The sequence below is a fragment of the Gadus macrocephalus genome, chromosome 5, assembly GCF_031168955.1.
Source record: "Gadus macrocephalus chromosome 5, ASM3116895v1".
In the NCBI taxonomy this organism is placed as follows: Eukaryota; Metazoa; Chordata; class Actinopteri; order Gadiformes; family Gadidae; genus Gadus; species Gadus macrocephalus.
The window spans coordinates 72,782-90,715 of record NC_082386.1 but is presented as its reverse complement, the minus strand read 5'-3'; the positions used below and the strand labels follow the sequence as shown (position 1 = coordinate 90,715).

Here is a 17,934-nt window from a genome sequence, read left to right as displayed (position 1 = left end):
ACGCTCATTGAGTGCCCTCGACCTCTAAGTCTCATTAAATCCATAGCAATAAGTTGGAAACAATCAGTAATGTCACAAGTTTCTGAGCACATAATATTTTGGCTATAATGTTGTAACGTATTGTGATGACTTTTTTGTGAACGTATTGTGATGTCATCACGCGTCCGTATTGAGGCCGCACCGGGGCATTTATCTGACATGCAAGAGTAATCACCAGTAATCAAGTTACTGCATATTGTCTGCATATTGTTTGGGGTTTGTTGAATTATGCGATTGTGGGCGGGTTCGCTTATTGAGTGGTAAAAAGGAGAACTGCTCACCGCCGTTGTCAGCTGTGCGATCCATGCGGCTATGGGGCGCCGTTTGTAAAAACTCTGTTACAATTTTTTAGCTGATACATTTTCAACATTTAGCTCACTTTCCTCACATTTAGCGCATTTTCCTCACATTTGAGAGAAATTCATGTAGAACAACATGTTATATTTAATTGTCAACAATATGATCAAATGTACAAAATCCATGTTAGAAATTATATCTAAATGTTATATCTAAATCTAAATGTTAAATATAAATATAAATGTTAAATATAAATATAAATGTTAAATTTTTATCTAAATGTTAAATGTTAAATATAAATGTTAAATCTAAATCTAAATGTTAAATTTATATCTAAATGTTAAATCTAAATCTAAATGTTAAATGTTAAATCTAAATGTTAAATCTAAATCTAAATGTTAAATCTAAATCTAAATGTTAAATGTTAAATCTAAATGTTAACTCTAAATGTGTCGCCAAGTGTAAAGCTAAATATTTAGAAAATATTCAAATCCCCAATGAAACCACGCCCGCTTGAAATCGCGCGGCAAAGATCGAGCGGCAAAGTCAAAGACAAAGACAAAGACAAAGTCAAGCAGGTGTTGGGAAAAATAACCTGCTGAGTACATCACATGTACATTATAAATATAGCTAACTCCTACCCTAGCCTGATGAGCACATCACATGGACACATTATAATATAGTCAACTCTTGCTCTAACCCAACAACACAAACATGATAATATATAGTCAGGTCAAGGCCGGAGCTGAAGGCCCCATCTCCCAGGCAGGCAGATGGTGGACACTCAGACAATGCACCAGTATCATCTCCAGAACGGGAGAGCCACATTAATTTATCACACAGGAGACATTTTGAGAGCTCTTCCCCGTTAGGAGGAACCAAGAGATACCTCTGCCCACACCAGGGGCCTGAGAGCCACATTAAATTATCACACACGAGACATTTCAGGGGGGCACTCCCCGTTTTAATTTATCACACCGGAGACACGAGGAACTCTCCCCGTTACGAAGCTCTCTCAGGGCCTGGGAGCCAAAACACACAGAACCGCACACACCTCAAACGCACACACCTCATCGAGAGGAGGATACAGCATAAGACTGCATCACACAGGGACTCTTCACCTTCTTCTGAAGCAGACCTTCCACGGAGGCGAAGCTCCGGACGAACCATCAGCGCTGATTAGGGACTTAGACATATTCGATCTCTCACGCATTATGACTCTGTATAACCGTTGCCACTTTACTTAATAAATCCAAGGTCCTCGTGCCGATAGACTTTATTACCTCTCCGTCTCATTTTATCTGGTCCAGTAGCTAGACAGACCGTTTTTCCCAACAATTTGGTGACCCCGACGTGATTTTTTCTGAATTGAACACGCAACTGGGAAACGAGAGACGGAGAGCGGCACGACCTCGGGACCCCGGAGCACCGGACCGGTTCCTGCAGTCTCACCTCGGGCCCAACAAAAGGTAGGCAGAACCTGTTGATAAAATCCAAACTCTGCATAGTTATATAGGAATCACATTAGGAGGTGAGACTGTGAGAGCGGTTCGCTACGGGATATCTCGTGGGGACAAATAGGACTGCATCCCAGTATTTCCCCCTAAATCCGATTGACCCTGAACGCGTGACACATCGAATATCGGCTCGTTGCATGGTGAAAGAATACCCTCGAGACCATAGGGCCTATAATAATCGGTCATAGTGATACAAGACTACCGATGGCCTAGTAATAAATGCCTGGGCCAAGAGTGGAACCCGGAGGGATGCCTGGACCGCGGGTGGAATCCAGAGGGAATGAGAAGAAAAAAACTAGGGCCTATAATAATCGGTCATAGTGATACAAGACTACCGATGGCCTAGTAATAAATGCCTGGGCCAAGAGTGGAACCCGGAGGGATGCCTGGACCGCGGGTGGAATCCAGAGGGAATGAGAAGAAAAAAAACTAGGGCCTATAATAATCGGTCATAGTGATACAAGACTACCGATGGCCTAGTAATAAATGCCTGGGCCAAGAGTGGAACCCGGAGGGATGCCTGGACCGCGGGTGGAATCCAGAGGGAATGAGAAGAAAAGAGAAGGGCCTATAAGAATCGTTCATAGTGATACAAGACTACCGATGGCCAAGTAATGAATGTGTATTAAATAATTCTGTGTGGTAAGAAGGTTAGAGTCCCTTTGCAGAGGGAACCGTATGCCTGGGGCACGAGTGACACACAGAAAGACAGTGTGTGTATGCGCGAGAGAGGCTGTGTGTGTGTGTGTGTGTGTATGAGGCCCAGAGAGGTTGAGACGGAGAGACTGTGTGTGTGTGTGTGTGTGTGTGAGAGGCCCAGAGAGAGAAAAAAAAAAAAAAGAGAACGAGCGTATCTGTGGGCCGGCTAAATATAGAAATAAATCATTCAATGATAACCCGGGTGTGTGTGTGCAGCGTTTGCTTGCTTTGTTATGCTCAACGCTATGTGTGCAGCGCTTGCTTGCTTTGTTGTGCTCAACGCTATTTTGCCGTGTCTGATGATTGTGGGCGCGGGAGACAGAATGAAAAGTCTGTCGATATGTTTCTGTGTGTGCGTCTGCGGGAGACAGAATGAGAGAAGTCTGTTGATATGTCTCTGTGTGTGCGTTTAGAGGAGACAGAGTGAGAAAGGCTGTGTGCGTCTCGGTGCGCGTGTACGCAAGAGGTGATGTTTCTGTGTGTGCGTTTGGAGGCGACAGAATGAGAAAGGTCTGTTTAGGTGTGTGTGTGTGTGTGTGTTTGTGTGAGAGGGAGCGAGAGAGATAGCAAGGAGAGATAACAAGGAGAGCTAAAGTCGGAGGACGATCGAGAGGGACCATTTTCCCTCTAGACAGTTGGAGGTAGCGATAGAGTGCGTGTTTTTCTAACAATGAACGGCTGTTTCAGGACCACGAGAAGGGACTCTGTATGGTTTTCAGGCCCAGAGTGTAATCCCCTTTCCCATATGTGTAGTCCTCCCATTTGAGGTCCCCGTCCACCATATTTGAAGTCCTCTACTCCACCTCATGTTGTAGTTCCCCTCCCTAAAACCATATGGAAGTTAGAACCTGTGAGGGTGTTTTGGTTCGGCCTGACGAGGCCTGTACCAATTTCGGTGGTCAGCTTCTAGTTTTGTGTATATAGAAATTTGGAAAGGGGGAGCAGTATTAAGTTATATATAAATTTAGTGAAAAGTTATTTGTGAATGAAGGGACAGAAGGATCTTTTTGTGTGTGAGAGATAGTTATTAGGCCTTGTTCCATGATGGAGAGTTGAGAATGTTGCATTCCAGGCTTATCTGTTAACGGTCCTAGCTGCTGCTTGACCCTAAGGGGAGCGAGGAAGGGTGAGAGAGAGAGAACACATTTCCCCCCCATTTGTCGACCTACACCATTCAGGCAGTACAGAGAGACACACTAACACACAGTACAGAGAAAGGAAATAGAGTGTGTTCAACTGAAAGCGTGTGGTGGCCATACACCATAAAATACCACATATCCAAGGAATGCAGGTAGAGCTCTGTTGAGTTTTCAGGCTTTGATAAATTTGTAGTTCCCTGTCTGCCATGTTTGAATTTCCTTGTAGTCTCTGTCCATAGGTTTCACCTGAACAACCCCTCTGCTGGCCGAGAAAAGGAACTACCCATGGTTTCTCTCACACCCAGCCCCCAGAGCACACTCGCTTTCAAGGCGTTATGGCCGCACCCAACGTGGGAGGGAGACACGCAGAGAGAGAGAGAAGCCACATTCCACCCTTATCTGTTGTCTTGCACCAAACAGCACCCCGTACTGAGGAGGGAGAGAGAGCGTGTTCTCCCGAAGGAGGGAGAGAGTCACAGGGAGACACGCAGCGGATATTCACATTATGGCTAATTTGTTTTTCTTTAAGTTTAGTTTTAGTTTTGTTTTTTATTAAGGATGATGAACATCCTGACACAGTTACCATTCAGGATGAAGAACATCAAAGTTCATGAGGAGGTTATAAGGACAATAACGTTGATACTTTAATAGGACAACAGTGATGATAATCTAATGCAATTGGACTAAAGAAGGTGTTGCTATTAACTAAGTGATTCATATTATTTTCACACAGGAAAGAATAATTGAATAAATATGGATATGATAAAGAAGGAGAATAATAATAAAATAAAATAAAGTAATCTTGATAAACTGTACAAGTAGGACTACACCTATTAAAATATGGGGTGTATCTCTTTGGTCAAGGATGACAGGTGGATTGAAGCCACATCTGCTGGGAAGGGGTCCTACATGCTATGTTGTCAATTTGGATTCGGAAGTAGTGGGTTTACCTTTCAAATGCCACTACTGCTGCTGCAATAATTTTAACTCTGATAAATTACCTTTTGTTTTATAGTTTCCCTGATGTGTATCCAATACGCACACACTTGGCTGCATAGAACAGATGGGGCTGAAGACTCTGTCTCCATCCCTTCACTTTGCGATCTATACCACCATATAGGTGGGGATTGATTGTATCCCAGGTATGGCATCCTGCAGCGAGCCAGTATGGAAGGCTGGTTAGCCAACGACGGGTAAGATCCCACCTTGACACCCGGGACGACCTAAGGCAGGCACAGTCACGATTACTTGGCAGAGTCGCTGTGGACACTGGCTTACTTGATCATGAAGTCACGAGCTGCAACAATCATAGGAAGTGCCGGGTGGGGTGGAGGGTGGAGGAGGAACAGGAGTCAGATATGTCAGCTCTGGCAGCAGAGGTGGTCTTGGAACGGGGCATGTCGCGTTTTATTTTATTTTACCTTTGTGGTATAGAAGGCCACTAACGCATGTACGTTTTTCGGTTTAGTGCATGACTTTGGAACAGCGTGGTCTCCGGCGGCTGATGGTAAACCCACCCATATTGGGCTTTGGTTTTGGACATACTGGTTTCGATTTCCCTTCCCAAAAGATTGGTTTTAGTTTGCTGATGGTTAAGGTTAGACGTTTCGACGTTGGTTGCACCAACGGCGTTCTTAGATTTGCTTATCATTTAATGTGCATGGTTTTGACCATTGCCCAAGGGGGGAGGTATTGAGGAGAATTAAAAAAAAAAATATATATATATAGATAAAAAAAATAATATTATAAAAATAATAATAATAATAATTAGAAAACAAGGTTTTTCTTCACCATACTTGCAAACAATGATTGACATCCAGCTAAATTAGTGTGAAACACAGTGTTCAACAGATGGGTGGAAGCAGTCCCATCAAAAGACCCAAGTGCGGCTACAGTAATCAAGTTTCGGACTAGAGAAGTCATGACTAGGTTTGGAATTCCGTCAGAAATAAACTCAGACGGAGCGTTTATTCAGAGAACACTCAAACATGTGATTCAACATTTGCATGTCAAATAAAGACTAGATTACGCCCCAATCCTCAACCACAAGGTATGGTGGAAAGAGTGAATGGGACGCTCAAGACAAAAAATTAACAACATTTGTGCAAGCACTAAATTGAACTAATGCACTACGACTGACACTAATGAGTTATCGCATGAAAACTAACAGAACGACGCATCTAACCCCGCATGAAATGCTTAAGGGTCGACCCATGCATTCACCTAACATTCAAGGGTCCCAAAAGGGACTTCCATTAGAGTAATTAGAAATAGAATTAAGGAAAATATGTTTGAACATCTAACTGTTGTACATAAGTTTGTAATTCCAGCAAGAGAAACACAAAGTTCCAGGGCCAGAGGAGGAGCCAGATGCAGACACGCCCGGAGCCGACCAACTACCCAAGGATGATGCAATCAGATTTCGGCAGGGTTTGAATCAGTCCTGTTTTGGTGGTCCACTATTAACAAAAATGTTGATTGGATAAATAATATATACTATAATCAGCAACGTTTTGTCAATTTTTCCACGGATAAGGTCAAGGGACTATATAGATATAGATATGCTATTGGCAGAGCAAGGAGGGGTGTGTGGGATGATAAAGACGACATGTTGTACTTTTATCCCCAATAACACAGCACCGGATGGGTCGGTGGCCAGGGCGCTGGCAGGGTTACAGTCCCTCAGATTAGAGTTGGCAGAGAGCTCTGGCATTAATGACCCCTTCGCAGGATGGATGGAGAGCCCAATGAGCGATGGGCGCTACAGGTGCAGCAGGTGCCATCCAAGCTTACCTGGGGATCGAGTATACACCGGAGAGTTTGGACGAGGGACCGCCAGAGGGGCCCGACCTGATCCGGCTGGAGAACATGATGGAGCTCGGGGATACACACGGGCGAGATTCCAGGGGCCTTGATTGCCCGTTTATCAGATGAGGTCCTGAACGCAGTTGAATAAAAGGGTCTAATGCTCAGGTGGCGCCTTGCGTCCACCTGCCCGTGATGACGCTCAGGACTATTCCGTGGTTTCAGTTGTTCCCGTGCCCCGGGCCTACCCTGAATACCCCATGCGTGTGATTGCTTATTGTTACACGACCAGTTAACTCCTCCTCACATCCTTAGTGTGTGGTCATCTAGGGATGGGTTGAGGGGGATTGCCATTCGTTATCTACCTCATATCTTTCTATTATTATTACTATTATTTAGGGACACGTTTCATGGTTACATTTCTTTCCTGTGATTGTTATTGTGTAGTGTCTGTGTGATTGTTGCATTTTTGTTATATTGTTATTGTTTACTGTTAGTCTTATTGCTGCTTTTTGCTGATACTGTTTTTGTTTGGAGTTTGTTTTATTGATGCATTTTGTTGTTATTATTATGGTTTGGTGTTAGTTTTGTTGTGTGGCCAGCTTTGTTGTTGGTTGTTGTTTTTTGGTGTCGTCTGATGTCTGTTTTTTGTATTATTGTATGCTTGTGGTATGTTTTTTGTGTATTACCTGCTGCCACTTTACTTGGTATTGTCTGCTCGCGATGTAAGGCCGGGGTGGATGCCACCCCCTAGGTGGGGTGAGTATGGCATACCCATGTCTGAAGCATGGGTAGCGTTTCTCCCACGTGGTTCCCCATACGCCCGGTCCAGCGAGTTGTTTTAGTCCCATGCTCATGGTTGTTTGTTTTTATGATCATTTTGCCTTCTTTCTGTTATTTCTAATGGTGTTATAATGGTAGTCCCGCGCTGGAGTCCTATCCCTCGTACCCCTAATGAGTAAAAGTCGTCTTGCGACGACTTGAGGGGGATATGTTGGGAAAAATAACCTGCTGAGTACATCACATGTACATTATAAATATAGCTAACTCCTACCCTAGCCTGATGAGCACATCACATGGACACATTATAATATAGTCAACTCTTGCTCTAACCCAACAACACAAACATGATAATATATAGTCAGGTCAACACTCAGACCAACACTCACTGGTGGACACTCAGACAATGCAACAGTATCATCTCCAGAACGGGAGAGCCACATTAATTTATCACACAGGAGACATTTTGAGAGCTCTTCCCCGTTAGGAGGAACCAAGAGATACCTCTGCCCACACCAGGGGCCTGAGAGCCACATTAAATTATCACACACGAGACATTTCAGGGGGGCACTCCCCGTTTTAATTTATCACACCGGAGACACGAGGAACTCTCCCCGTTACGAAGCTCTCAGGGCCTGGGAGCCAAAACACACAGAACCGCACACACCTCAAACGCACACACCTCATCGAGAGGAGGATACAGCATAAGACTGCATCACACAGGGACTCTTCACCTTCTTCTGAAGCAGACCTTCCATGGAGGCGAAGCTCCGGACGAACCATCAGCGCTGATTAGGGACTTAGACATATTCGATCTCTCACGCATTATGACTCTGTATAACCGTTGCCACTTTACTTAATAAATCCAAGGTCCTCGTGCCGATAGACTTTATTACCTCTCCGTCTCATTTTATCTGGTCCAGTAGCTAGACAGACCGTTTTTCCCAACACAGGCATGGCCGGTTCTCTGGGAGTCCTGGACATCGAACGGGTGGTTATTGCAGCTGTACGGGCTGCACTCCAGGGTGTAGCTCCCCCGGTCCAGTCCACGTCAGCAACGGTAAGTTAAGTTGTTTTAATTTGATTATTAATTATTAATTAATTCTTTATGCAGACGAGGGGGTTAGCCACTGTTAGCTAACCCAGCCAGTTAGCTGTGTGGTATATGCTAGCTGAAGTTTTGTTATCCACTCCACTGTAAGGACTCTGTAGCCTAGTTGACTTAGTGGTTACCAGTGACAAAACCGACCACTTACTCTATGAAGCCTGTGCTGTGGTTAACTTGTGTAATATTAACGTACTTTGCCGCTATATCTCACATCTAAAATGCGGGCTCTTGTTTCAGGTTTCAACACCAGCGGTGCCCAGTGCCTCAGGCACTTCCAACTTTGCCACCACCGTCACATCACTGAGATCAGTAAGTTGTGATATAATAGCTGGATAACGTTTATGTTACCCTGAGAAGAATACAACTATTGATATAAAATAACTGGTTAATATTGAAGTTCAACACTGGTAATTTGAGGATCAGGGCTACAACTAACAATTCGTTTCATAATCGATTAATCTGATGGTTATATTCTCGATTAATAAAATTGGTCCATAAAATTATAAAATGTTGATCGCTATTTCCCAAAGTTCAAGATGACATACTCGTTGTCTTGTTCTGTCCACAACCTAAGGATATTTAGTTTACTGTCAAACGGGACTAAAGAAACCAATACATATTATAAATAAAGGTTGTTGGTGTTATTATTATTTGAGATACTGGAATAAGATCATTTTTACTCAAACCGATTATCAATTATGAAAATAGTTGGCAATTAGTTTAATTGTTAACTAATCAATAATCGTTGCAGCTGTAAGTAGGAATATGTAAATTGTAATGTGATGTGTAGTAACTTATTATGATTACATCCTATGCATGGCAAAAAAACAAGTTATGATGTTAGTGATTGTCATATCTGTTTTTTCCTTTTTTCTTTTTTTTAGGGTGAACATACTTTAATCTCCAAAGAAGACATTGAGGGTTTGCTGCTGCTAGGTACAACACTTTCTGAAGTAGCTTCAATCCTGCGGATCTCCAGACCCACATTATACAAGCTCATGCGGGTATATAACATAAGACGCACAAAATGTTGTAACCTTTCTGATGAGGAGTTGGATGCAACTATATGGGAGATAAAAGCAGAACATCCACATGTAGGAGAAGTTATGCTTAATGGACATTTGCATGCCAGAAACATTGTGGTGCAGCGACGTCGTCTCAGAGACTCCGTTCAACGGGTTGATGGTGCTGGTGTTGAGTCCAGGAGAACAACAACTATACAAAGACGAGTATACACTGTGCCTTGTCCAAACTATATATGGCACATAGATGGAAATCATAAACTGATAAGATGGAAATTAGTTGTACATGGGGCAATGGATGGTTACAGTAGAATGTTAACGTTTCTCCAGTGTTCCAACAACAATCGGGCTGAAACTGTCATGAACCACTTCAGTTCAGCCATCAGCAAACATGGCCGGCCCCTTCATATTAGAACTGATCATGGAGGGGAGAATGTCCAGGTTTGGGAAGACATGAGCATGCACAGAGGTGAACATTCTGTGTTGACTGGAAGCTCTGTACATAACCAGCGAATTGAACGATTCAATCAGGACTTGAACAGAAACTGCAGTCATGTGTTTGCACCCATTTTCTATGAACTAGAGTCAATGGAGGCTTTGAATGTGGACAATGATACCGATTTATTTTCTCTTCATTATGTGTACATTCCCAGGATCAATCGCACAATAGATGAGTTTAAATCTGCATTTAACAATCATTCAATTTCCTCTGAAGGAAACAGGACCCCAGTTCAGCTTTTTACACTGGACAGACATCTTCTGTTACTAAACTACCCAGAATCAGCAGCTGAGGAAAGAACAGTGGACTCAGTATCAACTCCTCTTGCACATTACTCATTTTGCCCACTTAACCAGCAGGACTTGCAAGAATTGGTTATTACAGTAAACCCACTTGAGAATGACGGTAATAAGGGAAAAACATTGTATCACAGAGTACAGGAATTTGTATTACACAAAATTGTAAATATGTAAATGTATATACATTTATATATATATTTTAGAACTGAGATGATTAGTTATCAACTATTGAATTGATTGAACTATTTTGATAGTCAATTGGTAGTCATTTTGTGAATAATCTGATTCCAGCTTAATTGTGAATTCTTGCGTCAGTTTATTCCCGTGTGTGTCTCAGTATATCCACCTGTAGAGGATCTCCATGTGTACTTCTCTAATCCTCTCAAACCTGTGAATAAGTGATTTTGGAAAACACAAGTTTATATCATGCCAGAACAGTGAAAGTCGAGCAACCAACTTGTAACTTGCTTTGTAAGATGACTAACACCTGTGAACTTTATGAAAATATTAAAGATATACTTTTTTCTTTTGAAATTCCTCTCTTCAATTTTTTTCCATGAACTTTTATCACCTGTTGATATTGGACAAGAAAAGCACAGTTTTTTTTGCAAGTGGCTTTTAATCGTTTTAACACTAGCAACGCCGGGCCATTTTTATTTACTACTAGCGCCACAAGAGGGGTCAAATGACCCCTAACTGTACGTCCACACCAGGAGTTTCGCAAAGTTTCGCTGCGAATTTTTCTGTTCGCATTGGTCGCTCAAGTCGCTCATGACGTACAGTTCAATTATGCAGACGCATTTAAAGGAGCCGTATGCGTTTAGTAGGCCCTACAGACAGCCATATCAAATAGTGAACTCTCCCATACACCTTGGCCATATTGCCGAGACGGTTTTGCTTGTTCGATAAAGTGCTTCGACAACAAGTAGGACAGTGATTCCCCCCAATATAAAAAAAAATCCTAAAATGTAGGCTAATTACAACCGAGAACAAAAAACCCTGCGTGCTGTAGTAGTTGAAATATGTTTCACAAATAATGGAACATATCTATCTATCTAGGTCTTTCTGTCTATCTATCTATCAACGCGTGTCTAGTTTTAATGTGATGTATTGTGTGTATGTCCAGTCAGACTTGTTCTGTGTGGTCTTGTAGGCTACTGTCCTGTGTGGGCCGAACCACCTAAATGGATTCCCGACGATTTGTGTCGTTTGGTATTAATAAAGACTTGACTAGGCTATCTATCTAGACTATTTAATTAACAATTATTCACCTCAGGCTCCGCGAATAGTGGGGAATAGAGGGATAAAAGACAAGAGATATATCCCTTGTCATTTATCCCTCGTCTTGTCGATTAGTTTGTTTATGTGACGATTTCAAAAACTTTTTTGGTTTTGTTTAAAGCATGCTACACGCGATTGGTTGGTTAGATTGGTGGCATGTAGAGCAAATTAAAATGAGTCCCGCTTAAATACGAACGTTCTAGATGTAGCATATAAATACTCCCGCTTATCATCACTTGATATCCAAACCACTATGGCGTTTCGATCTCTGAACTGAAAAAGGGTGGGTTCGTACAACACCGGGTGCCCAGTTACAGCCGCGATTAATACTTCAGCCGACATTTTGTTCAGTGAGTGAATCAAGGTAGGTAGGAACCAAAGTGCCTGCCGATGTTCCCTGGGATCCACGCAAGCGAAGAGCGTCTACATTCCGATTGGCTGTCAGTGTTTGGCCGCTGAAGCGAATAATAGTCATTTGCATAAAGTTAAAAAGTTTTCAACTTCTTTTTGACGCTCTGGTCGTTCAACTTTGGCCGCTGGTAGCGTTGGTCGCTTTGGTCGCTTTGGTCGCTCTTGCCCATAGAAAGTGAATGACTTCCGGCGATTTGGTCGCTCAATTCGCTTCTGGTGTGGACGGACAGTAAGTCATTTGAATGAGAGGCTGTGCATTTGCACATAATGATCACTAGGTGGCGCCAATGAGCTATTACCGCGTGAGCGCCACATGTCTGTGTGCGTCACAAGCCTAGTCCTCACGATTTTGTCATAAATGTACATATATGAAGCACAAACAGCCTATATTTTCACTACGGGTTTAAGATTAAATGATGCAAATAAAGTAATTAAATTAATTGAGAAATGCCTATATTGTTATCGTGGATATTTTCTCAACACATATTAATAAAACTATTTGTACTCCATCAAATATATGAAACAGCAGTTGGCTGAGTGGTCTAGATTCTGCCCTGCAATTCGGGCGACCCGAGTTCACGTCCTTGGTACGTCATTTAATTCTTGCCGTTGGTTTATTTTTGTAATTTCCTTTATATCAGAGAAATGAGTCTTAACAATTTACTTTTTATGTAATAAATATCTTACAGTATCCCTAGAACCCAAATATTCCTGGCAAAAACTCATGGTAAAGTTAACGTTAATATTAATGTAACTGATAAGCCTTTGTCACAATGACAAAGACACTGCATGGGAAATTGCAGCCACATAAATTCCATTCAGGTGAGTTTCGCGGCAGGCAACGGCAAGAATGAAATGACGTACCCAGGACGCGAACTCGGGTCGACCGTATTGCAGGGCAGATGCTAAACCAGTCAGCCAACTGCTGGCTCACAAATTTGATGGAATACATGGGTCTTGATGTCTCAGCCACACCCAGTGTCTATTGTCTATGCTAGGGTACTTATCTATTCATTCAAAAATAATGTAACAATTTGCATTTGATGGTAGCAAATTATATATTGCAATAGTTTGAGCAGTGTGTCAACTCATTTTTATATCATTCTATATTTTTACATCCTTTTTTTTAAATATATTTTTCAATTATATTAATAAAATAAAAAATCTATAAACTTTGAATTATAATTATTTTAATGTCACGCAATCGACCCGCACTACTCTCAGACAGACAGACAGAGGTGGCCAATACGTCGACCACGATCGACTGGTCGACCGCGGTCGACGTATTGGCCACCTCTGTCTGTCTGTCTGCCTGTCTGTATATCTACCTATAGATATCAATCTTATTCACTTCAGAATGTCCCCTTGCGACCTCTGCTGACAAAGGAAGAGCATTGCATCCTTGGAAAAAAAAACAATTACATAGGAATACATAAAAAATGCTCTATAATAGCTTTCCCGGTCTGAAAAAAAAAAGTATGAACACAGGGTGGTGCAACAAACATATTTAGGAAAAGTCAAGAAAGTAGAGATTTGGAACGTGATCGTGTGCAAAGATATATATATATTTATTTTTTTTATTAATCAGACAACACACCTGAGAATAATTAATAAAAACACGAGTAAACTGTCGTCCAAACTATATATGACACATAGTTCAGATCAGAGTTTAGGCGAAACAACATTTTAACTCAAACAACATGCTACACCAGATTCTAAACAAGTCCACCCATTAAAAGATCTGGGCTCCAAATGTACAGTCCAAGCATTTTTTTTCGAGACTACACAGCACTAAAAATTGATCCATTCATGAGAGCCACCAGACAATTGTAATCAAATTCATCGTCATCTGCCAGATTCTTTCTATTAACGAAGATCTGAAGCTCATTTGAGCAGGTGTGAGCAATGAGGAGGTGCTTCGTGTCATCATGAACAAAAGTCAGTTTTGGACTGGGAGAAAATCCAATTGCAGGAACTTTGCTGCTTCCTGTTGCAAAGGCTAGGATGTGTCCAGGATTCAATGTCGCATTTTCTGCATTTTCTGCCTCAGTGAGGTTCCTGCCGTTAAGATGTTCCCCAAGCTCCTTCTCTACAAGGTTGAAAAGTTTCAGAACAAAAGAATATATATAGACATTATAATTGTATCTACAAAACAGACTTCAAAATATGTAGATAACATGACATGTATGACGTACCATGACACGTCATAGTGAAATGTGAAATTACATATTGTAATTACCCAGGTAAAAAAAACAACTATTAAAAATATACTTTTTGAAAGCATACTAAGTACATTTTGTACTTTTTTGGTCAAATCTAAGTGCAGTTAAGTGTATTCAATTATGTATTAAGTTCAATTTAATACCAATTTGACTACACTTCAAGTGTAAATTGTATGCTAAAATGGAACAACTTTTTTCAAACTTCAAATGCACTAAAGTATACTAATGAAAACCAAGAATCATGAGTGATTAAGCACGCTTACAGTACAATTACATTATATTACCATTCTAATGGAAATACACTTAAAAAGGCATTGAAGCTCAACTTCAAGTTTTTTTTAAGTACATTTTGTACGTACTGTTATCATACTTATTATTACTATAAACTATGGCAATTTAGTATGCTTCTTCAATATTTCAAGTGATCTACAAATACACTTCCTAACTATTTTTAGTACTATTAAAAGTGTCCCACTATGATAATAATAGTGTATTTATAGTGAAGTTCAATAACAATCTAAACATCATAGACACATACTTTAAGTGCAATGTTATTATAAACAATTGTGTTTGAAGTATATTTCATTGGTACTTTTATCCCCATTTTGTTATACTTAAGCATAAATGTTGCTATTATACTACAAGTGTATTATAATTCAATATATTTCAAGTGCATTATATCAACAGATTACAAATTGCATTTCAGAAAAGTAACTTTATTACCCTTCAAAAAAAATAGGACATATAACATATATGACATATAATGATAATAACAATAACAGGAACATAATAACACATCAACATTCTGTTCCATAGATCTGAAGATGAACTAGAACTGACACAGAGGGGAAAACAACACAAACACACTTACAAGAAAGATGATACACTCATGCAACATCTAACTCTGATTATGAGATGAGGCCTTGTAGCTCTCATTGTTGCACTTCCTCCGTAGAAGGGCCCGGATCTCGGCCACCTCTGTGTTGGGGAATCGCTCCCTCACTGCATCTGTGAAAACAGGAAAGAGACATGGGCATGAATTAAAACAAGATAGACAATGTATAACACTGAAATACAATCATTGATGATAATGGATTTGTCAATTAATCATGACAATGGATGTGTATTCATAATTATGACATTACTGTACCTATAATTGCGCTGATTTTTTCTGGCTCAAGATGCTCCTTCAGCTCGCCTTTTTTCCCTTTCCCTGTGAGGGTTGCCTTGGCCAAAGTTTCCCTTCCAAAAACCAATGTGGCCAGTTCCTGTGTGAAGAGGGACATCCTCCTCCCACTCAGCCTCTGATAGAGACGTTTTGGGACTACCACTGATGAGTTGCCCAATGACATCTGTGAAAACACACAAACAGATTAAGACAAAAGGTACATTACATGCACTTCTCTATAGGGCAGGTTGGCACGTGTCTTGGCTTCTAGTGTTTTAACACAATTAGTAATTCCAGGATCTTGTAAGATTTTTTTGGTATGCTTATTGCACCCAATCATAACAAAGATTTAGTAAAAATAGCAGTACCATAAATTCCGGACTATAGAGCGCACCTGAATATTAGCCGCACCCTCTAATTTTAGAAAGAAACTCTATTTTGTACTTGCATAGGCCGCACCGGACTATAAGGCGCAGGTGGGGGGGCGGTTGCGTGCGATCGTAACACACCCCGGTACCCCGGACCTACGACCCACAGGGGGGGGGGGGGGGAGGGGGGTGTGTTGCGCGCGATTGTAACCCACCCCGGACCTACGACTGACGTATTATGACAGACTGGACCAACCGTGGCTGCAGCTGAGCTCTGTGGGCCGGTGCATGTCTCTTTCTCTCTCATTGAAACAAAACAAAACAAAACGGCCGCACCGTAGAGGCAGCACCGGCGTATACTACGGTGCTGCCTATACTGCAAATATAGGACAAATCTGCCGCGGAGTATCGAGTCCGGGACTCGGACTTGGACAAATCCGCCGCGGAGTATCGCGGCTTTCGTTGGTCCGCTACGGAGGTGGACCGCAGACCCGCCGTGGCTCATAACCATGTCTTATGAATAGCATAAGCTATTCATAAGACATGGACATAAGACCTATTCGTTAATCTGATTGATCTAATGATACGAGGCAAAATGCTTTTGGCGGCATTAAAACTAAACTAAACGGCCGTAGTATAGGCCGCACCGTAGTATAGGCCGCGGTGCTCAAAGCGTGGGAAAAAAGTAGCGGCTTAGTCCGGAATTTACGGTAGTTTCTGCAGTGTATGATTTCGCATTTATTGAATATTGCAACCCGCAAATGCAGCAAAATCCCTGAATTTGCATGAATTGGTGAACATGCAAGATCGCAAAATCCTGGAGGGCCTGCACAATGCTAATGAGGGATCGTTTTAAGGTCCTTCAGTCATACCATGTCTTCACTGCCAGTGTCACTGCCAGTGTGTGGTAAGTCACTTTGTAAGTAAGTTTTATTTATAGAGCACATTTACAAACAGCATACACTGACCAAAGTGCTGTACAATAAGATAAAAATAATAATAATTAAAAAATAATAATTATAATAATAAATAAAGATAAAAAGTGAATAAAATACAACAACACAACAATACATAGAGGTCATAGTAATACAAAGGGGGAACATTCATTTCCAGGGCATACCACACAGACATGAACAGGAGGTAGGCTAAAAGGTCAAGGGGCAAGGAAGGCCAGGGAGTAGAGGTGGGTTTTTAGCCTAGATTTGAAGGCAGAAATGGAGGGGGCGGATCTAATGTCCAGGGGGAGCTGGTTCCACAAACGTGGAGCAGCAATGGCAAAGGCTCTATCACCTCTCTGCTTGAGCCGTGAGTGTGGCACAAACAGAAGCCCTTTGTTAGAGGATCTGAGGGACCTTTGGGCAGAGTGGGGCTGAACAAGCTCAGTGATATAGGCCGGGGCCAGCCCATTGAGTGCCTTATAAACAAATAAAACAATTTTAAATTGGATCCTAAAAATAACTGGGAGCCAGTACAAGGAGGCCAGAATGGGTGTGATGTGCTCGTGCCTCCTGGTGCCAGTTAAAAGACGCGCAGCTGCATTTTGGACCAGCTGCAGACGTCTGAGTGAGGATTGGGGGAGGCCAAGGTAGAGGGAATTGCAATAATCCAGCCGTGAAGTAATAAAGGCATGGATAACTATCTCGAGGTCGTTGTGGGATAGGAAGGATTTGAGGCGGGAGATCACTCTGAGCTGGTAAAAACTATTTTTGACTACAGTGCTGATCTGTTTGTCAAGACAAAGTTCAGAGTCGAGGATGACACCAAGGTTTCTGGCATGGGGTTTGACAAGAGGCGTGAGGTGACCTAAGTTTGACAGTGCAGTGTGTCTTGCCTTGGAGGGACCAAAAATTATGACTTCAGTCTTGTCACCATTTAGCTGGAGGAAGTTGCTAGCCATCCAGTTTCTGATGTCTTCAAGACAGACCAGGAGAGATTGGATGGAGTCCCTAGATTTTAAGGGCAAGTACAGCTGCGAATCATCGGCATAGAGGTGAAAAGAGATCTTATGCTTTCTAATAATGTCACCCAGTGGGAGCATATACAGGCTGAAGAGCATGGGACCCAGGATGGACCCTTGGGGGACCCCATATGAGACAGGGGCGGATGATGACGAGAACTGACCAATAGAGACAGAGAAAGTCTTATGTTTAAGGTAAGAGCTGAACCAGAGTAGTGCAGTCTCCCTAATGCCCACCCGCTGGTCCAGGCGAGTGAGGAGGATGTTGTGATCTACAGTATCAAAAGCAGCACTGAGGTCAAGTAGTATTAAGATGGCATTAT

At 41.9% G+C, this 17,934-nt stretch overlaps 1 protein-coding gene across 3 annotated transcripts; it reads left to right on the top strand.

Annotated features, from left to right (window-relative positions):
* The first annotated feature begins 344 nt into the window (after positions 1–344).
* Positions 345–10,478, top strand: LOC132457504 (uncharacterized). Of its 3 annotated transcripts, none has more exons than XM_060051756.1 (5): positions 345–914; positions 8,230–8,336; positions 8,622–8,693; positions 9,269–9,320; positions 10,122–10,478. In XM_060051756.1, exons 2-5 carry the CDS (start codon positions 8,232–8,234, stop codon positions 10,376–10,378), a joined length of 486 nt encoding a protein of 161 aa, XP_059907739.1. In that variant the 5' UTR covers positions 345–914; positions 8,230–8,231; the 3' UTR covers positions 10,379–10,478. The 3 variants fall into 3 exon arrangements, with proteins under 3 accessions (XP_059907739.1, XP_059907740.1, XP_059907738.1); XM_060051757.1 differs by having other exon boundaries at positions 9,269–9,388; XM_060051755.1 differs by having other exon boundaries at positions 9,269–10,478.
* Positions 10,479–17,934: the final 7,456 nt, after the last annotated feature.